Source organism: Lissotriton vulgaris, chromosome 3_1 (genome assembly GCF_964263255.1).
Source record: "Lissotriton vulgaris chromosome 3_1, aLisVul1.2, whole genome shotgun sequence".
Lineage (NCBI taxonomy): Eukaryota > Metazoa > Chordata > Amphibia > Caudata > Salamandridae > Lissotriton > Lissotriton vulgaris.
The window spans coordinates 360,335,338-360,362,454 of record NC_141689.1 but is presented as its reverse complement, the minus strand read 5'-3'; the positions used below and the strand labels follow the sequence as shown (position 1 = coordinate 360,362,454).

The 27,117-nt window shown below is 44.6% G+C and overlaps 1 protein-coding gene across 1 annotated transcript; it reads right to left on the bottom strand.

The window, feature by feature from the left end:
• Positions 1-1,464: 1,464 nt before the first annotated feature.
• Positions 1,465-27,117, bottom strand: PTGER4 (prostaglandin E receptor 4). Its single transcript, XM_086960576.1, has 2 exons — positions 24,680-27,117; positions 1,465-5,322 (listed from the first exon to the last, which is right to left on the bottom strand). The coding sequence occupies exons 1-2, from the start codon at positions 25,532-25,534 to the stop codon at positions 4,726-4,728; spliced, it is 1,452 nt and encodes a 483-aa protein (XP_086816702.1). The 5' UTR covers positions 25,535-27,117; the 3' UTR covers positions 1,465-4,725.

The window sequence follows — 27,117 nt, the reverse complement described above, 5'->3', positions numbered from 1 at the left end:
CACACAGTATTAATGTGTCAAAATTATAAAAATAGCGAAATCATTCTTCTACAGATTGTGCTGCATTAAAAAAAAATTCTGAATAAAAACTTTAAAAAAAAAATAAGATTGCGCTGCATTATACCGCATAATTTACTTACTCTAATTTCAAAATGTAGTCAATGCTGTCCTATTCCTTTTCCCTCCACTGACCCACAGTTCCAGTGCACCTACTAATGTGTGTTCAAGTAAGGTGCGTGCCTTTGAGAGTATCTACTACACACCAAGAAGGAGACTTAATTGTTTTGTCAATGCTCCTTTCTTTTTGGTTACTCCCAAAACAAAATAAAGCAGCAAAAACATCCAGCTTATAAAATGTAAAGAGCCATGTATGACTAAATGGTCAAATTTAGATTTAATCCATCTCAAAGCGACGCTGTAATGGAAAGCAGTCTTCATCCCTGCTTTCACTATATATTGGAAAAGGCAGGTTCTTTGTGCAACATCAGGTGTATTCGCCCGGGGGTTTAAGAGACTGGACAATGGCGAAATGCATGGAGTCTCATCGTTTAGAACCATCCCGGCATCAAGGAAATACGGTCTGAAACTACACTCTGGTCGGACTGCGCGGTCTGTACATCAAAGAACAGACCTTCGTTCCCCATTTTTTATCCATCTGAACACCTGTCCCTAGGATGTGGCATAAAGGCTAGATCGTCCTACCTCAGAGCTGCGGAACCTGATTAGAGTCTCGGCCAGGACGCTTAACATCCTGCGATTTTGGGCAAATCATTTTGGACCAGATGCATCAAAGGGTTTTGCCCATCCTCGGTCTATGGGAATATGTGTTGATGCATATCTCCCTGTGCCTAACAAAAATGAATGTGTCCATCTGTAACGCAACTGGTGCTCATGTAAAGTGCTCCAATACCTTCAGGTCTAGTTTGCCCTGAATACAATTTTTTTTTTTTTTTTAAAGTGTAGGCATTTCCTATATAATGCATAACTCTGCCCATTTGGAAACACACTGCAAGAATCTCCCAAGTTATAACATGTAAGGAGCCACCTCACCAGAATCCAATGTTGGTTTCAACAAAACTGGCTTTGTAGCTTCATGCCTTCTACATGATCTGATCATTTAAGGGGCAGACACGCCTCACTGTTAGCCAGAACAGAGTTCTTTAAAATGAAAACACATTACTGGCCACATCTACCCTCCCAGCTGGATTGATTGGGAAATGTAGTATGTTTTTGATAATCTATCATCACCTGTGTTAGGCAACACGGTTTTAATACGGTCAATATCAAACCTTTTCTATAGATATGGAAACGATTTGCTATGCATGCAGTACTGACATTGATTGTATGCATCCTCGATTAATAATAAGGTGTTGCAAATCACTCACTGATTTGCTTTTTTGTACAAATAATTATTAAAAAGTTATTCAACAATTTACTGATTGAATGAGCTCATACAAAAAACAGTCAAATGAACAATTCCATTTTATTGTGATCTCCAAAAACATTTTGGTCAGCACAACAGCTTTCTTGACACACCATCAACATCGGGTTCATAATGTAATCACAACGAAGTAATTCACATACACACTTTAAGCAACAGAACATGCTTGATATTATGTTTTGATAAATCCTGCACAATTCCGCACAGAAATAAAGGACAACAATGCTGCAAGAGCTTGAAAAGAGTGTGTCCATCACTGGTACCAGAAGGTGAAATCCAACTGTTTTTTTTTTTTACTTTAATCAACTACTAAGTAAATTATTTGCATTTAGTGTCATTGTTTGTATCCCATGTGAACGTCCTGAAAGATGGTCTGGATCCGGCTGTCTTTTACCAACTCTTGCAGAAAGACAGTAGCCTTTGTCCCCTCATCTGATCATCTGAGCTTAACTAACAATGGTGCCAGATTCCACAAGGGAATTAGCAAATTCTTTAAAATGACAACCTACTGTAGTGTGCACTGAAATACATTTTACTGCATTGCACTGCACGGTACCCTTTGAGTTTCTAGGTGTCGCCCAACAGTTTTAGATCGGATTTGCAAACCCCCTGGTAGCAGTTGGGAATGCAGTCAAATGAATGTCCCTTGTTTTTCAGTACACATGTACTTATGAATACTGCTAGCAGTGGTACGGCCATGAAGTGTAATCCATGTGGAAGGTAAGGAGCGACAGCTAAAGAGAATGGAAATATTTCAGTTTATCTAATACAGCACAGTTGTTTAAATGACAAGTTCCTTCTTGATGCTATTACCATTTCCCTTCACATAGGCATTAAAGCAATTATGAGGAAACAAAACTCAGGCGGATTTGTGCCTGCTCAAGGCATGTTAAACCTGGGTCCATGACGGCCAGAGCCATTACAGCCAGTAGATTTTTAGGCAAACCACCATGTAAACTGTTCCAACTTAGATTTATTCTAAATAAATGCATTGTATGTGGCTGTCCTAAAATCCAGACAACTCGAGCTCTGGGGTCCAATCGCTCTACTCAAAACTTTAAAGCAAGTCTTGAAAATAATTCATATTTATTCTCCCTTTAATGAATCCATTTGCATTTCTTATGTGTATCGTTAAAATGGGATACCTTACGAGGAACTGTTTGGCAAAGTTTAACTTGAATTTGTAATTCTGCAAACAGTATGTTTGTTCTCTTGCTGAAGACTATCAGTAAAATGGTGATTATTTTGCAACTGTTTTTTTTTGCCAATGTCACAATGGTAGACTCCTCTATTCTTTTTGAATTGTTTGCATGCTGAGCCAAGGATTGTGATGTCATGACCAAAACAGGGCACACAAAACCACTAATAGCTTTACAATTAACAATTAAGTGAAACTTTGCAAAACAGTCTTTGTTCAAAAGCTACTTTTTATCTATCGTTACCCTTGTAAGGACATGAAGCATATTATATATTTTTTTTTAATACAATGAAGATATTTAAATATGCGTTTAGGAAATCTCAGAATATGTAAAGAATTGTGGATCAATCGATGGGATCGTCTTCCACCTTTGTTTTAGGGGCACTTCTTTTGTGTGCTTTAAATTCTCTTTTGGTTTATCTGGGAACATGGAGTTACAACTAAAACATAATACTATGCTCTTCAGTCTCAGAAAACCAACGGTATGACAATGGCAAAAGTGCACTTTACATAGGATGGTGAATGGCTTGAATTTTCATGAGCCCATAGAGGAGTTGACAATGATTTAGGTTGTATTATATTCAAAGAGATGACATAATAACAAAGACCGTAAATACATTTGAGTTTCAAATATTGTTCTGGTTTTTAGACAGTAACTCAACAGCATAAATGAATGATGTGAAAAGCTAAGTGTTTCACTTTCAAAAGACTATATTCAAATTTGTAATGTGACCGCTTGCTTAAATATAACACACAATCATGTGGGTTTGATTTGATCTTAAAGTACGTGCTTACTGAGGATCAGAGCATCCTTTGGGACACAGTAGCACATGTTGGGTTGGGTTGGGCAGTGGGAATATCTCTGGAAGAAAATGAAACAGCACTGAAGGGAATGGCTGAGCCTAGGTCTGCGATGAAAAACTCTTCTGAAGAGATAGGTCATGACAGCCTGTCCGCGGCACTGTACCGCCTTGATGAATCCATCTAGTAACGGATTTTTAAAGTTATTAAACCCCACTCAAGCTTCATTGAACAAGTGACATTTCTGAAATCCTTATTGTTTGTAATTGAAAGTAATTTGGGATGCGGTTATGGGAAGTGGACTTCTGTTCTGACTAGATTTCTCCTTTAATAAACTTGCTCAGGAAGTAACTTCTCAAGTAGCTGAAGATGCGACCATGCATTGCTCTGTTCACTTTCTACTGAACACAATTGCTTGGCCTTCTGTACCTCGCAAGCAATCAAAATATGCCTGTGGTTCCTGACTTAAAACCCAAAGTCACAAAGAACCCCAACTATTTGGAAAGATCTAGCCCAAACAGGGTCACTGTAAAGGCTAGAGACTTAGTATTTTCATCTAATCGCTTAACAGCAGCTCCTCCCTGAGGACAAGGCAAACACTAATATGTTTTCTATCAGCCCAGTTTACAACACTTGGCCCCACACATTTGTAACTGTGCACTGATACTACAACATGAAACTACAGAACATGTCCAGTGAAGAATTGGTTTAACTCACATGTAATTAACAGTAATTTGAATATGGCACTGGATATTATTACACTTGCTGATCATCTGAAAAATTCACCTTCTCATAGAGAAGAAAATAAATAATTTTCCTATGTACATAGCAATAAAAATTCACATTTTAACGCATAGTTAGACACATTAATATCAGCATGTAGGTAGTCAGATTGTCTTAGAAATGCACAGTACTGCCATGCCTTCAACCACAATAGGCTTCAGTTCTAAAAAGAAAGACTCTTGACCTTCTTACGAAGAAAGTAGAGCTCATTCCAACTACAAGATACCACCACCAAGTTCTAGACAACACAAACCAATGTCATTTCAACAAATAGCTGTGTTGGAATGTGCTTCTCTGTGACATCTGTATTCAAACCGCATAGTCCACTCTGTGACATTCATCTTTCTGGAACAGCGGAACTATCCAGAGGTAACACAACCACGTCCTGTCAGGCTGTGTGACTCCCAGTGAAGGAAGCGTCTTTCATGCAATGTGCATGTCTGTCAACTGCACCAGGTCATTGTAGAGTTTGAGGATGTGTGTGTGAGCTATTGATTTACCACTATATACATTTTTCAGATAAATTTACTGGTTCGTTTGGAAAGGTCACATGAAGGTTATTGCCCTTCGGGGAGGTTCTGTTTGCTGTTCTTGTGGGTCTGCTTTCTTTGACTAAACAGGACTGCTCCACATCAGTCCCCTGTGAGGAGTCTGACAAGTCTGAGCCACGCAAGCTCCTCTCCGATGTCCGGGACAGACTCGCACCAATAGTCGTGCCTGGCAACGTGTTGCTGCTGCCCTTCATACTGCAGTCACTCAGCTCCAGTGGGTAAAGCAGCGTCTGTGAGGTGCTGGTGACCTCCCGGAGCTCCCGGGAGACGAAGGATGGGGAGTGACTGGACAGGACTGAGGATGTCCTCCTGCCCTCCACACAGTTGAAGCTGCCCCTTGTGTGTGATCGCCTGCCTCCACCCATGCGACAGAAGAGGCACTTGATCTTCTCAATGAGCTTCACGAGGACGGTTTTTCGAAGCAGAATATAGATCCAGGGGTCCAGGATAGGGTTGACGGAGGCGATGCGGATGGCCTGGAGATCTGGATTCCTTGTGATATCAATAACAACCTCTGGCTGGTACAGCTGGTTAACGAAGACCCGCACCTGGGAGAGAGATCAAGACAGGAAAAGTTTTATAACTTTGCTAGGCACGGTAAATTAGGATATTCAAGGCAGTACTAACCACACATAAATATTACTTACAAGTAAGGCAGACTCACTTTTAATGCTTTGCACTTTGGAACCAAGTGAGCATTGGCAAAATGCATTCCACAATTACAGCATTGGGTCCAGTGTATTAACATAATGAACCTTTGAGATTTGTTTTTAGTAGGAGAACAATGGATGATTTTTTTGATGAGTGTAAAGACTTCTTTTTTCTTGGACGTCATTACCTTATGGAGTCTTTGTACAGCTGCCAAGTTACATCTACATTCCTGTGAGCGCTATTTTGTTAGTAAATACATTTGGAGAAAAGTAGCTTGCTCACAATTACCAAAGACAGTGGTTTGTGCTTTTTAGTTTGTGCTTTTTAATAAGGACCCCTTTCTACCTTCTCTGGAAAAACATGTTTCCCAATAGGTCTTCTAATGCCCTAACTTCGCTTCCAAAACAGGTTCCCTAGCAACAGGGATTGTTAGGGTATACACTGCAATGTTTTAATCACACTCAAAGGAGACTTGTTGACACATGTAGAAAAAACAAATAGTTGCTATCAACCACTCGATTGCTCACCGTCTTTCGAGTCTGGTAAATCGGGTTAGTTGGCTTAGCATACGATAAACGCATTCGATGTACTATTTTAGAGCTAATATTATGCATTACATATGACCCATGTCGAGCAAACGAAGACATGTTGTATATGACCGAAACAAACACATGCTCTCTAAGTGTATAACTATGGTAATAAATAGCACATTGCACTTTCTTCATCTGTACATATGGTTTGTACCAGGATTTTTTATGTGTATTTTTTACTTCAATGTATTTTTTTTTAAAGGGTGCAAGATTTTAAATGTGCAAAAGGATATAATCACTTTGAAGAAGCATCCTATAAGCAGAGAGGTTTCCCTGTGTAAAAGTGATTGTAATGCTCAAATCAGTAAAGAGTGTTTAATGTAAATTTCACTTTACTGTGGTAATAAACTGGAATTTGACCTTTGCTTTGTAGTAATAAATGTGAATTTATTAGTACAGTTGCTTTAAAAAAATGTGTATTGGGTCTCCTATTTTTACTGCCACTGCATATATATGTGTCACCAGATAACCATGTAATTTGGTCCATTATTTTCATTGAGAGGTTCTGGTGACATCACAGACTATATTGTCAAAACTCAAGTGAACCCAGAGATGACAATGTAAGTTCATATGACATATGCAAGTTACACATTTTTTATATTTTTATTTTGGGGTAGTTAACTTCATAAGGCTCATTTCTTCTAAATAAGATAATTTACACTAACTTGAATTAAAATGTTCTGATTTACATTTCTTAAGTAAACTGTTGGATAACAAAAGGCTGTGTCCTGGGTCAGTGGAGTTATGCGATTCTGTAGTTTCAGCATTTACTACAAAATGCAATATTAACCACATTTGCAACATAGTTTGCAAATTTCACACAAAAAATGTATCTTCCTCAAACGGATATAAATAAAACTGCCGGAGACTGTGTTGGATGTTTAGATAAGCTTGTGAGATAATTTAGATAACCTTGCTACATAATCATATGGACTCGGATGATAATTGTGAAACTTTGGAATGTAGTTTGGGTAATTGCATCATGACGACGAAACTCATATTTAACAGGGAACCATAAAATGTTTTCTATATTTCATAGTTACCTATTAACATATGGGTGATATGCTTCTGCATGTTTACCACCACAATATTTAATGGTTACCTGTAGAAATATGGGGATTTATGTTTCTGCATTTTGAACACCACAACAACACCACCCAGAGACACGCACACACAGAAAGAGAGCGATGGCCAGTGAGAAGGAGTATTGCGAGACAGAGAAGAGAGTGGGATTTGTTTCACTATATGTTACAGGAACACATAAGACTGGTTGCAGAAAAGCAGTGTTCCTTCAATTCACAGCTGCAGTTGAGAAACGTTGATAAAATGTTTTTATATCATGACCGCTTGCAAATAAATTATTTTCTTAGTTTGTTTAGGGCCCAATTTGTTTGCTTTCTTTGAAATGATTCCTAGAGTCTAAAAAAAAAATCTATATTATAATTCATATAAAGAAATTATCTATTTGGATGCTTTCCTGGTCAAAACTCAGCTTGTGTGTAAATATGTGGCGTGGGAATAGTCGTGCAGAGCCTGTACAAAGAAGTGGCAAGTATACACGGCCCCCCTTTGGAGGACCGAAGGTGGGCGGTGAAAAGGCTGATCTTTTGAAATGAACGCCAGTCGGATTCACAAGATTCTTTCTCTTCAAGCTATTCACAAAAAGAAAAGAGCTATTTTAGAAAAACTCGCCCCCCTCCCATTAAAAAAAGCACCACCCCCTCATTTTGCATTGTCATTGTGCTTCCAAGTTTACGTGTTATCGCTCCAAGTCAACCCAAAAAGACCCTTCATTGAATACTTTAAAGTCCCATCACACAGGCCAAAGGTCTGGCACACCCAAGAAGTTAGGGTAACTTTACACTGACTACTCAGTTATGTGCTCATTCCGTCTAATAGTACATTATAGAACTCCGACAGGGCACCAGAAGTACAGAAACCCTGAGTTACTGTACCTGGACTCGTAAGGGGATACATTAAGGATTAAAAAAAAAATCTTACTGCATAACAAAGGCAAAGCCCTCAGAGGAGCCTGGTTTTGTATTTCTGCTTCAGTTTTATGGCAATGAGCCAGAAGTGTCAGCACCTCATGTTAAGGAGTGCCACAGCTACACCACATCAAAGGAACTTAGTGGAGTTTTACCACAGTGGGAGAGGGGTTACTTTATTCCCCAGTTCTCCCCGTTGAGTTCTAAGGACCCATGCCTTAATGGGAGAATAAAGGAAGTGAACTAAACAAAGAATATAGGAGTGGGAGGTCTAGATTTAAATAGAGAACATGGAGTGGATATAATCAAGGAATTCTGAAACGATCAATAAAAGTGAACTTTATAAAGGCCTTACCAAGCAAAAGAGAAGTATGAAAGACGGGCTGTGGCCTGGCCTATTATTGCCCTGAGAAGGGACGCCCGTCCTCTAAGGGTCCTGCAACCAGGAACCGTCTTACTGCAATACAAAGGCCTCATCTCGCGAGGGGATGCTTTGAACTTTGGGGCTTGCACAGACTAGTGTTAACGCCCCGGCTGATAAGAACTGTAGCGAATCCCAGTAATTTGCTCAATGTTTCAGAGCTCTTAAGTTGTCGCTTCCAGGCAAAAGCAGCTGATGAAGTGATGGTTTGTCCTCCGTTTCGTAGTACATGTGTAGTTTATCCCACAGGGAACAGAAGTCTACAAGTAAACAAAAGTGTACATAAAAAGCCTGAAATCAATGAGCTTCTCACACATGGAAGAGGGAAGTGTGAGAGGTCTGGGGTTTCCATATCTGCTGCTCTCCATTTTTGAGACTGGGGCTGTTCCATGAAAGAAAGATTCACGCCTCCCCTACTGCTGAGCCAGACATTGCACAAGGATCACATTTCTGACCTTCCAATTAGATCCCCCTATCAGTCTAACTGCTGCAGATTGGTGGCAGTAGAAATTCCTCTGGCAGATAAGATCCTTTAATAGCCCTGGCCTCCTGCACTTTCTTCAAGGCTGGCTGAAGGAAATCTGGATTCTTTTCTTTGGAAATCTGATCCGGCGGGTTGGGGATTAAAGCTTTATAAAACCCAATTCTATCGGGTTTTGTATCAAATGTCAAATAATCTTCTTTTAGAATGTCAAAAATAGCATAAATCAGGTAATGTGATCGCGAGACTGCTCACGATTTCTTACAACAGGGGCTGTAAAGTGGTAAAAAACACACCTTAGCAATGGTAAAGAAAAAACTGCCAACATGAATGTGAAAATCGCATCTAACACCTGCAACATTGCATATAGTTATAACACAAATTAGTGAGGACAAGTTTGCAGCAAACAAGGCAGAAAGTGCTGTGGCAGCCGCCTCATCTGTTTCAGATTGAACAGCGGTCGGTCGTAGGCAACGACCGCTTTGTGGCTCCGGTTTGGCCAAGTTCATTGCAGCCCTTGTGGATTTGATCAAATGAATGCTTGCAACAAAATACAAACTCCCAAAAGCCTCTGAGATTATTTTCAGGGCATATGTGCCCCTGACAGACCCTGAGGGGCTGACTGATACAAATACGGAGTCTGATTTACCAAGATTTAGCTGCGAGTAAATGTGACTTACTCCTGTAGTGTTCCAGGCTTAATACTACATTTCAGGAGTGATACAGAATGCACAGAAGGGTAATAAACACCAGAAGGCACACTTCACGAAGAGGTTGCTGTAACGCTCTCTTCTGCTCCTGCCAATGCTTAATTCCAAGAGTACTATTACTAGTGTCAGGAGTAATAAGTGGTTTTGATGGCAGCAGTGTTTTGGCGGGAGTCCGATGTGCACTGGAAGAAGGCACCAGCGCACTGCTGTGATACTGCACGAGCACAGCAGCTGAATACAAACTTGTAATTGGAGTAATTGTGACAAGAACACCTTGTTCCAGTCCTGAACCCTTCGCTTGCCATACAAGTGCATTCTGGGACTCGTAGTCTTGATTTAGTTAATTTGAACATAATATATCCTCTTTCGAGAAGAATTTTTGTTGGGGGAAAATGAACACCCACAATTAGAAACGTGTGTCCTCAGGACATAGTCACATGTAAGCTCTTTGAACAGTGGTTATAAGATGTCAATCTTGCCTCCCTCACAAAGAATGACCACCCAAATCAATGGCACTGAGACTGAAGCGCTGTGCATTTTGGTTTTAAACACCAAACTTTATAATTTCGATCACTAGTGACTGATTCGTGATAAATCTGTACAATTCCACGACCCAAAGGTCTCTAGGCATTGGGTCCAGCGATGTCCAGTCTAGAAGTTAGAGGAATATCTGCTTCTTAAGCAATTTCCTAAAGGTAATGACACTGAAGATAAAGTAATGTGGACATTGTTATGTTTTTAGCCACTTGTATGCAGAATGACACACCCCCTTTCCATCAAAACACATGGGCACAGAGCTGCCTAGAGCCTCGAGGAGGGATGGTAGGGAAAGATCTCATCTGTTAATTAGGGTGCACCAAAATGATGGTGACCTTTCGAGCCAAGCAGGCCTTGTGAAGTTGAATCCGGTTAGTCCCCCTTTGTCCTGGCTGCGCAAAGTCTTCAACATCCTCCTTCCCCAACTAACCAGACTTCTTATGCTGCATCAACAGTTTTGTTTAGACCTGAAGGCTTTGCAGTCGTTCTACATAAGTTTGGCACTAATGAAAATTGACCAATTCTCTTAGAAAAGCAGACGCAAAATCTTATCTATCCAACATGAACAAAAGAGACAGTATCCGCAGACAGCAGTAGCATGGGGCTTATGGGAAATGTCTTTATAATCCCTCATAGGTTATTTACTTGTTGTTCTGAGTGGAAATGCTCATCTATGAAAAATGGGGTTCTAGCAGCCGCGGACTGTGCAGGTCATAGCGGGGGGGAGTGGGTGGGGGGTGGGCGGGGGTGTTCGACAGAAGACGACGAGCGAAAATTAATCATTTATTTTTCCCTTGTGGTCGTCTGTTGAAATCCCCCTCCACCCGGACCCACCGCTCTGACCTGCACGGGCCGCGGCTGGGTTCTAGCCAGGCATATTAGTTAAGGGTGTGTTCCTTATGCCCTATGAAGATATAGTGTTTTTTCATGTTATTCCTCTGATGTCTCCTATCAAATTCAGGATTCTGACTAAGCAGTCTTCCAGGGGTGCAAAGGAGAATGGACCTAGAATGTTGTGCCTTCAGCATGAGCCCATTTACAGAAAAAGCCCTTCTAGAGACCAAATAAAGGAGACATGTATACTTGAAAAAGCACCCAACGGTGAACCTTGCTAGGCCATCACAAAGAAATGAGTGATTGGCTGAATGAAAGACGCCCTTCCATATAACATGTGACTTGTTCTTCAGTACTCCTTCGAACCATTGCACGGCCCATATCCTTTTCCACCATGGTAGACTGTTCAGCAGCTAAAAACCATGAAAATAAAAAATTACCTGACCGCGCTCTCTGTCCACCTCCCAATAGCAGTTTGTCAGAGTGTAACAGGGCTGTCTTGTACCCCTACCTTTACAGAAGCAGGACTGGAAAGCTCCCAGCCTTGAGATTCTAAGATAACAACAGGACCACAAACTTTACATTTTGGAGGATTTGGGCTAGATAGGAATATTGATAATTGGTGCACAATGGCGTGAAGTGGTCCAGACCAACTGGGGCCACAGACCCTGCTTAAAGCACTAAGAAATTACCAAAGCTTATGCCAATGTGCAAAGGGGTCACATATATATCAAAAATAGGTCCAGGCACTCTAAAAAAAAAAAAAAGTGGTCCACATTTGAGGATTGCGCCTTTTTGCAAAATACTGGGGGCCTTATTTACAAGATATGCTGTAGGGCATCGCCGCAGGTCTTCCTGATGTGCTGTCCTCCAGCAAAAGAAACGGGCAGGCATAAGTTTTTGGCGCTGCCTCAGAGTTACTATTCCTCATCTGGGGCAGTGTCAAAAAGACATGGGTGTTGCTAGGAACGCCAACAGCAACACCCATTGCATGCCCCTTTAACGCAGAAAATGTCTTAAAGGGAACAATATTTACAAGGCTGCATTAAGCCATGCAAAGTGGCTCAGTGCTTCTTGGTACACACGAATCAGGCCCCTACGCCACCAAAGTGTTGCAGAAAGTGCCACTCCAGTGGAGCAGGCTCATTGTAAATGAGGCTCTGTGGCTTATTTAGAAGCCCTTGCGCCGCTGGTGCGTAACTTTTAATGTATACAGTGACAGAGGCGATGCAAGGGCCTTGTAAATAAGCACCATAGTTTCACTGTTTTAAGTATCATGGATAGAAGGGGCGAGGGGTTCTCTAAAAGAGGCATCTGCCGTAGTATAAGCGAGGCCACTTCTCCTCAGCCCTCTCTCCCTCCCCCTTCAAATCTGCATACATTAAGGGGTCTGCATAGCAAGCCTGGGAATGACACCTCCGCCCCGTTGGTAAAGGAAGTTAATAGAGGCCCATCTGCCTATGAAAGGCTGCTCGGGACCCCACTGGGCCGCTGGCGGCATCTTAACGCACAGACACTGCCTAAACTGGCCATCACGCTGGCCCAAAAGCGGCCCACTGCTGCATCTGAGATACAGGCTCATCATTGCCCGAGTGCCCGCTTTGTTACATTGTAATACCGAGGAACGACTTTCTCCTGGAAATCAAGTAAACAAAACAACTTTGCGATTCGGGCAAAGATATCGACAGCACACTCTGCTCGTGTTTTTTTCCACCAGTAGGTGGCGGTCACGTTCCACTCTGAAGCACTCGGTTGCTCCCACGTCCATAATGTGGATAATCAAACATGCGTGCCACCTCGCTTACGGTAAAAATAGGAAGGGTCGGTGCCAGCCCAAACAGCTTCTCAAAACACAAAGGTAATGCCTTTGGCAAACACGGGCCTGGCAGAGAAAAGGCCCCGGATCACCTTTCACCGCGCCGGTTCAGAGTGGAGTACACGGTGATTTTAGCATTATAGTGACATTTATCTGAACTCCTTAACCGATATCCGATTGGGTGTAGACTTCAGTGAAGATAATTTACAGGCGGAGCAATTTGTGTTGGACAAAAAACTCACTGTATGGTCCAAGTGGCAGATCAACACTTGACACCATCTGCAAGGCAGCCAGACCGATGTTGGAACTCGGTACCAGGTTCGAGCCTCGGGGTCGGCTCAACATCCTGGGGTCCTGGGCAAACCTCTTCCCCGTGCTTACCAAAAATGAACGTTTAATGTAACTGGTGCTCGTGAAATGCGACCCAATATACCTTCGCGCCGAACTCACGCTGCATAAAACGGCAAAATAAAAAAATCTTCGTAGCGTGACTAACAGAAAAGCATTATGGACTTGTAGTTTTTTTCCCTCATTATAAGTAGGAACCTGTTAGTTCCCGAATGCAGGGCAGTTAGCGGGAGACCAACGACTTGTCGAAAGTCATCAACCTCATCTGGGGCATTTAAACCTCGATGGAGCGATCTCAAAGTCGTGGGCGGGTTCCAACTGGCTGCCTTCTTCATTCATTAACACACCATCAGGGCAGCAGAAGTCCTAAAACATGTAGTAGGGGGATTTAAGCAGCATGGGTACCATGGGTGTGACATCACAGGAAGTCGCATGACAAATGCCCTCATGTTTCTAGGTGTAATCGGAATGCAAGATTGTTTACAAAGCATAAACGAACCATAACATAACGAGGCAGCGCGCATACCTGACCGATAACAATCGGATTAAAGAGTGATGATATTGCTTTCAAAATCTGTGGTTATCTTTACACAGTCCAAGTAAAGTTGAACATTAGGCTCACCAAGCTCAGCGGGCCTCAGAGCGCTAGAGGATGACCCCAGGTCGGTGGCCTCTTATTGAACACCAATGCTTAGGGAATTGTAGCTTGGTCCATTTGAGTTGGCCTATCACACCTGAAAATGACACGTCACAGGAAAGCTAAGGACGTGGTGTCATGGATTCATCTGGTAACTGTAGGCAGGAGATGACAGAATGGGCGAAGGAGCCATAGAAGAGGTGAGTTTAACACTCTCTAAAAGCAGCACATGTCAAGTAATTGGAGGGAGCCCGTCCCTTTTAAACCATTATGTATCATTTCCAGATTGTTCTGGCGTGAAAAGAGAAGGGAACCTCCTGCTTTAGTGACACCGGTTTGGAGGTGGGGCGCCCACATATTAACTTGTAGATTTCTTAACAAGACAAAAAAAAAAACAGGCCACCATCTCGTTAACTCTAACAACATCCCGTGCTGGGGGGGGGGGGGGGGAGATACATTTAAATGCTCCATTTGTCCAATAATAATTGTAATATGTTTAAAAAGAGTGCACCTTGGTGGGAGACTCAGTGATCGTTCTTCACTTTTTTTTTTATTGGCGCACAGAGGCGCCAACTTACTGATTAAATATAGACTGTGCCAAACCACAGATCCGACAGTTACACACAGCCGTGAAAATAAGTAACTTCACATATTGTGAAACTCGTGCTCTCCCTTCCTTGTGGAAATCTGCTGCTAAACTTAGAAATGTCAGAGTCAAAATGTTTCACAAGAACCAGGCGGCAACCGGCTTGATTGGCACACTTTAAGTGCACCTTCACCACTGAGAAAATTAAGCATGCTGCATGTAGTTCATTATGTAAACGAGGTGGTGGTGGCTGGCCTAGGGCAATCTGGCGGGGCCAGGAGAGCTGGTCCGACAGGTCGGTAGGGCCCGGTGTTTTGCCTGTCTGTTTGTGGGCTTGTTTTATGGTCTAGTGGGCCGGGTTTTACAGTTGATTCCCCTGAATCTTACAACAAACATTGCCTGCACGACGCCGTCTCCCATGCCTTGTAAAGCACAACGCACGTACTTTTTTGTTTACATTTCTTTATTGGCATTTAGTCATATTTTACAGTTGCACAGAACACAATATAATTAAGTGGACAGACATATACATCCCATCCTGCATACATTAATGTGGCCGAGGAAGCAGCATCTGCAATTGTATGGATGGTGACAGGCATTGGGTGGTGGGGGCGGCGGGGGGGGGGGGGGGGGGGGGGGGGGTGGAGGAATAGGGCGCTTACCCAGGGCGACAGTAAGCACCTATGTAGTAGCCAATGTGTACATCATAATTAAACAAAAAAAAACTAAACAATGACTGTTGTTTTGGCAGCTGAGTGGAGTGGCAGGGGTACACTGCTAACACTTACACAACGTGTCTTTATAAGTTCAAAACTTTGCAACGAGGGAAAAGGGTTCGAGTTTTGGCGTGGGTTCGAGGTCCTGTGGTTCTGGGCAAATCATTTTAATTTTCCTGTGATGCCTACAAAAAAATGTGTTTTGTACTAATGTGACTGATGCTGATGGAAAGCACTCCAATATCTTCGGGTCGAGTTTGTGTTGAATAAAACTGGGAAAAAATGTGTTCCCACAGCTCACTTGCAAAACAGGGGCGATTGGTAAGGCAGGCACTCTGGAATGGGCTTGTGTCTGAGATGAAGCCATAAGCTGCCTTTTGGCCAGGGTGGTGGCCAATTTAGGCTGTCTCAGATGCCGCCAGTGGGGGGTTGAGCGGCCTTTCCCAGGCAGATGGGCTTCTATTGGGGGAGGGTCATTCCGGCTCCCTCACTGAGCCCGCCATTAACGTATGCAGATTGAGCAGTGGCCCCACTTCCAATCAGGCGTGGTTCGCCATTATGAACTAATCCGCGCTCAAAGAGTACTGGCAACATATCCATTTAATGAATTAAGAAACCATGCCTGTTTTACAGAACCTCAATCCCCCTTTCTTTTTTTTAACATTGAAGCAGTGTTTTGGCCACTAAAAAAAAAAAACAATTTTTAAGGGTGTCCGGCCCAATTTCTGATCCGAATCCAACCCTGCATGCAAAAGACCCTCGCTGCTACAAACGCAGGCTGAAGACCTGCCCCTTGCGTGCCTGTGAGGAGACCGGGGCCTCGGGTCTAGCGGGTTGGCGCGCAGGCAGCCGCTCCCTCGTTGAATGACAGACAGCAGGGCTTATAAAATGTTCTTTCTCTCACCCAGCAGACGGCAGCACTTCTCACCACGCCTGTGACACATTCCTCTGCTCTTGCACTGGATTCTTTAAAGACAAGCCTCAACGCTTCTTGCCACGGGGACATTTGCTGATAAGTGAAGAAAAGGTTTCGGTGGTAACGTGAACTGGGCCTCCCCGCGTGCCTCGACCGGCCCCACACCTCTGCTTTCACAGAAGCCCTAAAGCTGCTATTGTAATTGGGCCAGGCTGAGGCATATCTGCCTGTCATTTAATATAACACACAACGATGGCCAATGTATACGCGCGTTCCTAAAGTTAATGTCTTGATTGCGTAGGAATCAAGGAATGTGGTCTCTAGCGCAAAACAGTTCAAGGGTCACAGCCTGCCCATGAGGTCACAGAAACCACGGTGGTAGTGGTCTGTATGGCACTTTCACAAAGTCTTGGCTTATTAGCAAGCAGCAAGTTGCAAGCTTGGGTGGGTGAGCCAATTCAGAGAACTTAACAAGGCAATGCCAAGCTCCAGATTGTGACATGCAGGTTGCTCATAGGTCAGGATAGCGCCGGTGTCGCGCATTACACGTTCCACTCGACACTCATGCTTAAAGGACACCTGGGTTTACAAGGAATAATGTATCCCCGCCGCCAATATACCAGATTGGCAGGTCATGGTGGGTTTCTCTAGTTTTGTAAAGAGGGCAGACCACTCTACAGTGGCTTCCCCACTCCGAATATTTATGCCTGGCGGTATTTTGTGCTTTATTAGTTTATTTTGCATACCTGTATTCTCCAAAATTTGAAAGCTTTCCATGCAATTACAGAGTTGGTAAGTGGCCACGAGTGTGGGAGGATAGTTTAGCCATTCCTCTTTTTAGGCAACACTGTCCTACATGTCTCAACTCACCCGTGCAGTCATCTTCATCCTGCAAACAAGCTAAATGCCATCCAAAGGCTTTAACGGGTTCTCGGGACCTGAAATCCTCTCACCTGACAAAATAGTTCCAATCACAAGTGATTTCAATGGATTCACCCTCCAAAACCGTAACCACTTCCTCACACCCCATGGAGGGAGAAAAGACTTGAAGGTATATGAATTAGCATGCTCGGATTATTTAAAGCTTGAGAAAGTTAAGCCACAAACTCCAGAATACAAAGGGATGAAGATAAAAAGTCAGGACTGGGGGCTGCTGACACGTTGCATGGACCACTTGCCATCTATAACGTTTGCTAGGGGTGCATCAGACCTGTGGCAGTCAGTAAAGAGGTCTTAGACCAGAATAAACTTTCTAGCACAGAGTACCGTGTATGTGTAATATGTTCCCAGTGTGTGGGCTGCCTTCGGATTTAGAACTCTTGCCAAAGTATGAACATACTGTAACAATTACTGACACAGGAAGTGAAGGTGGTTGTATGCGCTGTAGTACTTAAACACAGGAAGGAAATAAAGCTATGATTATGTCAACTACATTACCCCAAAAGGAACTTGTAGTTTTACGTTTACCTTGTTAGAGAATAAGACTTTATAAACTGTGCTTGCAAATGTACAAATCATCCAAAGTTGTGGAAGGCAAAATACTTCCATACTTAAAATGGTTGCAGCAAAATAACTTGTGGAACAAAAATAATAGATAACAATGGTTTGGTAAGGTTCCAGCTGGCATCTTCCTGACTTCCAGAACTACTTTTTGTGCAAAAAACATAAGGCTGAACATTCAATGAACTGGTTTTGTAAGAGTATATAGGCACAGAGGGGGGAACACTGGCATAGGAAACACTACATTTTGGGGAGGGGGACAGGGTCGGCCTCGGGGACCAAATAAAAATAGCCTGTAGTCTTCATGTTCCTGGCTCCCAAAAACTGCGCAATCACACAGTTTTGAAGTGTAAAAGTGTTATAAAAATAAGATCTCTTTTCTCTAAAATGTTCAGGTCGGTTTTATCAAACAGCCTAATTTACCATAGTTCAGGGAGTGAAGACATCTGCTGCCAAAGGCCAAACGTAACTTGGAGATCATGGTTTGAATCTCTGCAGGATCTGTTTTTCATTCTTCAAAGGTTTATAACAGGAGTGCTACTGGGTTGGTATAATATTAACCCCTGCAACCTTCTATTCTATTACGCTGTGAGAACATGGCTTGTAGCAATTTAAAAGCAGGGACAAGACTATGCTTTGTTTTTCAGTTTTATACAACATGTACTTGACCCAAAGTAATTGGAGACCAACACATGAGCACCAGTAACATTACGCAAGATCACATTCATAAAAAAAAATGAGGTACAGGCAGTGTAGGTGACATGCCCGAATCATAGAATGTTCAGCCCGTACCAACACTTGAACCTGGTTCCCCAATTCCAAAGTTGGCATCTCTGGCCATAATGCCACACCCTCTCCCTTAGATAAAATACAACACAATTTTGAGAAGGAGGTAGCTCTCCCAATTGGATTCATGGTCAGAAAAGTACATCTAACTCACCTGACTGCACGCTGATATTCCAAATGTATTGTGTCAAAATGCTCTGAATTGGTTGAAAAGAGTTGTTGGATACTAAACAAAACGTACTAAATATGGTTCAAAGCAGAGAGGCAACAGGGGGTAGAAAGATCCCTAAAGAAATGCGCTGGAAGCCTTGAAACTGATATATCTTCACCTTTCTATTGTCTTCTTCTCACAGCCTATGGCTAGTTATCAGAGAATGCAGCTTCATGTTGCTCAGAAGTCTGTTACAAATGGAGTGTGACAGTCAGATCTGTGCATCATGTAGTGGAGCAGTCAGGAAAGGAGAGATCGTGCTTAATGCCACTATGTTGTGTGTTAGGAAAGAGGTTGTTTTGGCCCATCTGCTTGTTTCTTTCAAATGTTGCTGATAATCAGTAGGGCTAGGCCTGGGCATGTGCAGATAGAAACTGTAAGAGTCTTGCTGGGGTCACTGAAGTGTAGTAGGAGGCCCGGGGAAGGTGTAGGGTAGAAAGCGCCTGGTTTTCTCTGGTTCTGCCAAAATAGATAGGGGAAATCCCTGTGTAGTCACATCTCTGACCCTGCCTCCACTTTGTAGCACAGTTCCCAGTTTTCTAATGCACACAATTCCATCACTGCCTTGGGGGCGGGAACGTTCGCAACAGCAGCCTCCTGTGACCCACATGGTAGTCATAAGTACTGAAGGCAGGGTCAGACAGGGACAGAAAACAGGCCCTTGGCACTATAATACTAGTGGCCAAGTAGTGAATCAGGTAGCTAAAAAGTGGCTCACATTTGCAAATCGGGGCAGGACTGAAATTGTAAAGACATACTGCATAGGTGTTTTGAAAGGTACGGCCAGGGCCACTGGAATGATGTGGTCGGTAAAGGCCAAATTAAGGAGCAGAGTCTAGCAAATGATGTGGCAAGGAAAAGCAAAGTTATGCAGCGTAAGGCAGCACATTTTGTAATAGTATTATTTTGACATTTTTACACTGGTTAATAATCCCTACGCATTGGTTGTACCCCATTAGTACAAGTTTGGTATCCAAATACAGCAATATGCAAAAGAAATGTGACAGTCAATTTTTGCTAAGGGTCTTCCACTGCGTAGCAACATGTGCCATTGCGTTTTAGTAATATTTCAACCGTTTTAGCTACGAGCATTTTTCCCATTAAAATCTGAAGATTGTGCAAAAGATGGATTCTGTGGCAAATGCATAATTATTTTTAAAACCTGTGGCTGAACAATTGCATAATTCCAGTGGCCTTAGGTATCGCAGACCGCATACAGATGCGCCTGCTACAAGTAATGTATGCGGTAACATCAGGGAAATCAACAGTAAAAACCAGTTCACCAGAACACAAAACAGCCCCACAAAAAGCCTAATAAAAACCAGCCAAACACTGAACTGATGGACCAGCCCTTCTGACACCACCAGATTGCCCTACCAACCAGTCCGACCCTCGTAATACCATAGCAGAAAGAAATTAAGTCCGAGTGACTTCTTAGCTATTAAAACTACAGGAGATAAAAACTTTCAGGTTTGCTTGTTTGATTTGAATACATTTTTTCCTCAAAAAGTAGCACATGATCAAACTTTTTATCGGTTTGATTAATATGAAATGTTTTTTTGGGGGGGGGGGGGGCGGGGTCTCCTGTTGCACTAAAGTAAATGAACGGTTAGACTGCAATAGCCCTGTCACAGGGCACAAACAACACATTCCTCAGGGGATCTGCTGGCAATGCACTTCCATTGAGAGCCAAATCTACAGTAAACGGGTAAGGAGGATAAGGTTAGCTTTCCCCTGTATTTGAGGCGAGTTGATCACCTAGAACTCTATCTTTAGCTCCCAGCGCTTCCCTTTGTCAGGACGGTGTCAATTCTCTAATCAGAAGCCGGGCAGAGGCCTCCCTGGGGTGCCCTTGGCCCAGGATAGGAAGAGACGCACCACCTGCTGTGCCTGCTCCGCCTGTTCATTGTTATTCTATGGAGAATGACAATGGCAGGCCAAGTTTGTGCTAAATGGGGAGCCCGCCCCAAATCTGAAAAACAACAGCCCCCATCTGGCCTCAGGAATTGGTCCTCGGGCACCGGAGAATACATCAGACCCTGGCCGAAGGCAGGAAAGCAGGGCCGTCCTACGTAGTGTTTTTCGTGGACACAGGGCTGTAGAAGAAGTCCCTATACTTCTTTAAGTATCCTGTTATTGGCATACATGGCTACACTGCAATAATGTGTGGAATCTGTTCCCTCCAACCACAAAAAGTCGATCAGTTCTGCTACCGATTGTGTTGCAGGTCAAAAAGGAGAGTGTATTCAACTTGATGGCAGCATGCAAACACTGCCTGCAGGAGGGGGCGGCGGGGTGCTTTGCATGGGACCTAGACAAGACAAGTGTTTGAGGTCTGCGACTAAACTGAGTGGGAAGCATGTACATCCTCCTTCCAGAATCTCTGCAAGCAGTGAGCAACCAAACTATTGCGTCTATGTTGTGTAGAAAAGGACTGTTTTTAATTTCACTTCTGACTCAAAGCGGAAATCAGAGTCCCTCGGCAGCTAATCATACATACTTCTAAGGGAAATGAAAGTGACACCGCGATCTGAAGAGAGGTCTAAACAGCCTCGGTGAGTTGTTGGTATTGCTAGCAGTTATAATTACGATGGAGTTGGGTGGGGTGTAAATATTCTTTCATTTTTTGAGAACTTTTCTGCGCCGTACGCTTGCATTCTAAGGTTTGTTAGACTCAAAGCAAGAAGTACGCACGAATAACACCCTGTGAGGCATATATATATCTGCCAGTGAATATGGTAGAGCTCAGCGTGGCCTGCTTGACCAGAGATAACAATACCTGAAGGGCTATACATAAAAGAGGTGCTGCCTTGGCAAGATAGCTGCTTGGTAAAGTGCGTTACTAATGCAAGCATTAAAGCAGATGAGCCTAGTGGTTGCTTTTGTGCTGCGGAATCCTGTATGTAGGCCGCTGGCTAGACAATCTAATTGTTTTTCAAGGGGCGGTACATTAAGCAGCTGAAGCATCGGCTGTCACGGCGTTTTTGGAATAAGCGTAGACGCCTGAGGTTCATAGTACACGGATGCCCCTAGGCACGAGCCTGTACTGACATCTAGCCCTCATTAGCGACTCAGACAGGTGGTATGTTCCTGATGAGCCCGCAGGGTATTTCTACCATGTATCATGAGGCAGATCATGCGGGTCTGGAAACGGCAAGCGTGCTGACGTCATGGGCAGTTGACGTACGACGCTGCTGCTCGGTGACAGGTAAAGGCTGTGCGCGTGTGGGTACGTCCCATGACGTTTGCTCTTGACGACTGCAAGTAAATATTCACTTCTCCGCAGATTTGATAACCCGACGTCAAGTGAACGTCGTTGTAACAACGTACTGCTCATAAGTCGTTGTACTCTGCCGCCAGGCACCCCTACAGTGTCAACACTTGGTATAGGAATGACGCAGAGATACTGAGGTGCCCCGCGGCTTGGACGACTACTCGTGCAGGCCAGACCTTTATTTTTAGTTTAGGTTGTTTTACTTCTAGCTGTCTATTTATAGAGTGAAACAAAAAGTAGTATTATAATAGTATGAAGAAGCATAACAGCCCAGCGAAGCCTTCCGCTAGGACCCGTCAGAAACCTGCTGGTTTCGGGTTTGCTTCTCTCCGAGGTTGAGGAGGTTATCTCCGCCACGCGTGGACTTGGGGTCGTACAGACTCTGGGTTTATCATCAGCCAGGTCCAGAGATGACCTAATGGAGAGAGCGCGTTCCCAGTCTCATCGCGTTTCTGCCTTCACAGCGCGCTTGTGCGTTGGACCGGAGGGCTGTTATGCACACCCCATTCTGCGATAATATGGACGCCGCTTATTAGGTCAACGCTGACAGTGGAGCTTTTAACTGTCTACAGTAAGACAGTAATTGGCATTTAGTAAAACGTCACCGGAGTCAGGCCCATGCGGATGATTTAAGGGGAAGTCAAAAGAGAGTAATGGTAGAGCTGAGCGAGGAGTCACCAACAAAGTTTTTTTATATGAATCAGTGGCGGGTTCGCAACAGCCAGATCTGTGAGAGAGTCATGTACTTAAAAACACAGCGCTAGAGAGGACAGCTGCTCAGCTCTCAAGCGTTGGTCCTATGACTTCCAATCCAACCAATCTCGGCTTTTTAACCAGCAGCCCGTTGCATTTTGGAACCTGTAGTTAAATTTTTCACATTGTAAGTATGTGCTCAAAAGTCCCAGCATCCAAAGTGTTGGTGGCTGAAAAGCTAGGACTCGTATCTAAAAAGTATCCAGAAAAAGCTCTGTACGCTGAAAAAACTAGGACGGGCTAAAGGTGTAACATAGCACACGGACACCAAGAAGCTCTGAATAGGCACTAAAATTGTTAGCTAACACTTGATAATTGTATAGAGTGAGGTTATGGTGTAGCACGCTGTTGCAAAGCTGGTTCAGTATAGCCAGGGGCTCTCACGTTTGCTAGGTCCGTGCACAGCTCTGGTGTTTGTTTTGTATCATGGGGCTTGTAAGTTCTGTCCTCCACTGATAAAATCAGAACTAAGTCCCAGAATGCAAAGCAACAAACCTGTTTGGAGTGAGGTACTCACACACAGTAACAGTACTGGGCACACATGTATGATCCTAAGTTGATACAATTGTAGATAATGAAGTCGTCAACACAGGTGGTTTTCTTTATAGATAGTTTTTGAGGATTTTCATGTGAAAAATTACAACGCCAGCCAACACGTGTTTCGTCAACAGGTCAGTGCATGTGACTCTTCAGGGCTTGAAGCGCTTGTATGGATACTTTAAAGACGGGTGATAATTCCGAACGGGTACGTGGGTTCTCACACGCCGGTATGGCTGTTGGTAATAAGAAGGTAACGTAAGGGTGATGTATCCACGGGCGGGTACGTCCGTAGTAGAATGGAGCCTGGAGTAACAGGATCCACGAAGTTGCTAGTCTCTCGTCGGAGTTTCTTGGGAGAGCCACCGGTCTTTAAAGTATCCATACAAGCACTTCAAGCCCTGAAGAGTCACAGGCACTGACCTGTTGACGAAACACGTGTCGGCTGGCGTTGTAATTTTTCACATGAAAATCCTCAAAAACTATCTACAAAGAAAACCACCAGTGTTGACGACTTCATTATCTACAGATGTATCAACTTATGATCATACATGTGTGCCCAGTACTGTGTTAAAGTATACTGTATTAAGAGTTCTTCAGCTCTTTCTCCTGTTTCAGAGGTTTGGGGTTTACCTCTGATCTGGCTGCACCACATACTCCTATTCCCCACACGTCCATATAGGACCAGGTTACCTGTATGAGCGCCACTCTCCTGCTACCCTAAAACCCTTTCCAGAAGCAATACTCACTCACAGACCGTCGATCCTTGACAACTCTGAAAGCTTTATGCGTGGCACTTATTGCAATTTGAAGTTTCCCGTAGCAGCCTTCACAATAGACATGTCTAATTACTTATCGATAAACAGGTTTGGGTGATAACAATTTCGATGTATGTGTCCAGGTCATGAACGGCAAGTGATATAACAGCAAGATATAGACAGAGTACACTAGACATTACAAATGTATACATTTCACAATAACAGGTAATGTGCAGAAGAGAGGTTGAGAAAATACTGGAGAGGATATGGGAATAGATGAGAACGTATTACCACCTTGTCTGTGGTCCGGGAGCCTATTTGGAAAATGGGTAGTATGTCCGGTTCTGGGATTCTGCTAGAATGGGTCGTTGTCCGTCTCTTGTCTTGCAATGGCTGTTAATGTTGGAGGCATTCTTGCAAATTATGTGGCTTGGATAGAATCGTATGCGCATATGGGTGCAATATGCCTTAGTTAAATAGTATTTTAGATGTTTGAAATCGAGGATGACCAGGGGATAAGGATGTGCTGCAGAAGTGGCAGACGCACAGCTTACCCTATGGAGTGGTAAGGTAGAGGACCTGAACCCACCACTCGTGCAATGGGGGAGGTGAGGCTTGAGTATGAGACATGGGACGGGTGGGTGTGTTGGCAAAGAGACAGGTCTAGGAATGTATTCTTACCAAACTGTGGAATGGAAAAGGTTTTCTTGTTTATATATTTATTCGGGAGAGGCTTGGGTAATGGGTGAGGTATAGACACAGCCTCGCTAGTATGGAGGAGCCGAAAAGAAAGTATGAAAGAAGCAGGACAGCTTGGGGGTGTGAGCAAGGACCCAAGTGGATCTCTGTACTTACCACCAGCGGTATGGAGCAGATGAGCACGACCACCGAGGTGGCAATGAGCAGGAGGACCATCTGAATCTCGGCCCCGGCCATGCGGCGAAAGCTGCGGCCCCGGCGGCGAGAGGCGGGCTCCCCCATGCGGTGGGCATCCGCGCCCAGCGAGGTGCGGCGCACGAACTGCCGGTGCATGCGGATGAGCGCCGCGCACACCAGCACGTTGCAGAGCACGGTGGCCAGGATCAGGAAGGAGCTGAAGCCCGCGTACATGTACGAGTAGGCAGCGTGCCGCGACACGTTGCTTCGCCAGTCGATGAAGCACCAGGTCTGCGGGTACTGAAATGTGGACTTGCCCAGGCCCATGCTCGGCAGCGCACAGAAGAGGACATTGGAGGCGTAGATGGCGCAGAGGGTCAGACCGGCCAGGCGTTTGTCCACATAGTGGCTGTAGAAGTAGGCATGGTTAATGGCAAGGTAGCGTTCGATGGACATGGCGCAGATGATGGAGAGGCCCGAGAGGCTAAAGAAGAGCAGGATGAAGGAGCTGTACTCACACAGCTCGTCCCCACCGGGCCATTTCTGTTGGACATAGGTGGCGATGGTGACGGGGCTGACCAGGCAGGTCCCCAGCAGGTCGGTGAGGGCCAGGCCGCACACCAGAGTGTAGAAAGTGGTCTCCTTCTGCTCTTTGCGGGACTTGCACAGCACTACAATAGCGATCAGGTTGCCCACCACGCCAAAGATGAACATGATGGCGGGGATGGTGATTGACTTGCTGGACCCCGATGTTGGCCCCCCGCTGATGAGGGGCTGTAGAGTCCAGTTCCCCATGGAGTTGTTTAGAACATCTGTCAGGTATCCCCCCTCCATTTCGTCCTCAGCTGTACACAGGTGGAAGCCTCAAACCAAGAACAAATCCTTCAGTTTAGCGCGATACAGCTCTGCGGCTGCTCTAAAGTTCATTCAATCAAGCCAACTTGGGGTGGTCTCCTGCAAGGAAACAGGGAATTCTATTTTAAAAAGAAGGCGTGCGAATCTATGCAAGAACCAGTGCTGGGGAAGGGCTCCTCCTAATCAGCCGAGCATCCAGATCACCTCACAGTAGGCGTGTCCAACCCAATTTACGCAGACTGGTTTGTCGTTGTCAATCTTTTTCAGCCAAAATGGAGTCTGGCCAAATAACACGTAAAAGTGTATTAACCCTGTGCTGCTGTTCTTAGATTCCCTCGAACTTCTGAGCAGGACTGCGTTTTTAAAGCTGGATAAAAACAAATCAAGTGGTTCTATTCGCAAAGCAATCAAATCTTGCTCAAAGCTGTAGTTGAAAATTGCAGCACATCCGCTTTCCTGTTTATTGATACTTCCCCAAAAATAATGTCTTAAAACGAAATGTAAGCCAGTGCATTTCGTTCGTCAAAAGAAAGCCCCGGTTGGGGGAGTTTGTGTGGAAAAGTGCCCTTTTCTGAGGGTCTTGGCGGTTTGAAGTTTCAGGTTAAGTCCTCAGGGGAGATCACTTTCCCGGATCCTGCCCCTTTCATAGCTCTAACCTGTTCTCCACAGTGCTGGCCGAGGTCTGCTGATGGAAGTGCCAGGTGCTCGCTCCCAGCCTTTACCGCTCTCCCGTGGGCGTGAGTTACAGACTTTGAAAAGGTTGCAGCTCCTCAGCACGGCGTGAGCTCCAGGTGGCCTGGACTTTGAGTGTGCGCACGGAAGCCTTCAGCCCTTTGCCTGGGCGTGTACCAGCTATGAGCCCCTCCTCCCCTTCCTCGCCGAGGGGCATCAGCTCCTCCCGTCATACAAAGCTGGGGTAATCCCCCCTGGATCCCTTTATCCGGCTTTTAACTCTTCCTCCAAGTCCGAAAAGTATCTGGAGCAGGCTAGGCAGACCTTTGCCTCCTTGTGTGCTCGGGCATTTACAGCAGGATGGCCAGCCCTTTGCCCTCTCCTGTGTCCATTAACGCACTCTCAAAGGTAGGCAGGTCACCCGTGCGTCTCCTGTTCGTTTAGGGCAGAAAGAGCAGCCTTGTGCGCCCAGGCGGGGTGCCTGGTGTGTGCAGGGTCCCTGGCGCCGACCGAGCAACGTAGATTTCTAGGACAGGCAGGGCACCCACGTGTCTCTTGAGTTCAGGGTCTCCGGAGCAGGTCTTGCAGGATCTCTGGAGAAAGGAGTGCAGACCTGTGCTGGGTTCTTTGCAGGATATCTGGAGCAGGAAGTCCTGTAGCCCCTTCTGGTTGAAGCAAGCACTGGGTGTCCTAAACAGGCAGTCCTGTGCCCTTATGACCTCCGGAGCAGGCGTCGAAGTCACGCTTATCGTGGTGTGCTGTGCACTCTTCTGTGCTGTTCCCAGTGTACGCAGCCGGTCCCGTGCCTTGTTAGCGCGCAGGGTCCCTGGAGCAGACGGTCCAGTGTATGTGCTCCCACGCCCGCCCAGCAGAACTCTCTGAGCGCGTGT

What these genes read in the sequence shown, in the direction of transcription:
- PTGER4 (XM_086960576.1), bottom strand. Translation starts at nt 25,534, where the DNA reads ATGGAGGGGGGATACCTGACAGATGTTCTAAACAACTCCATGGGGAAC. An exon ending in TCTGCTCCATACCGCTGGTG is followed by an intron (nt 5,323 to 24,679) that starts GTAAGTACAGAG and finishes TCTCTCTCCCAG; the next exon opens with GTGCGGGTCTTCGTTAACCA.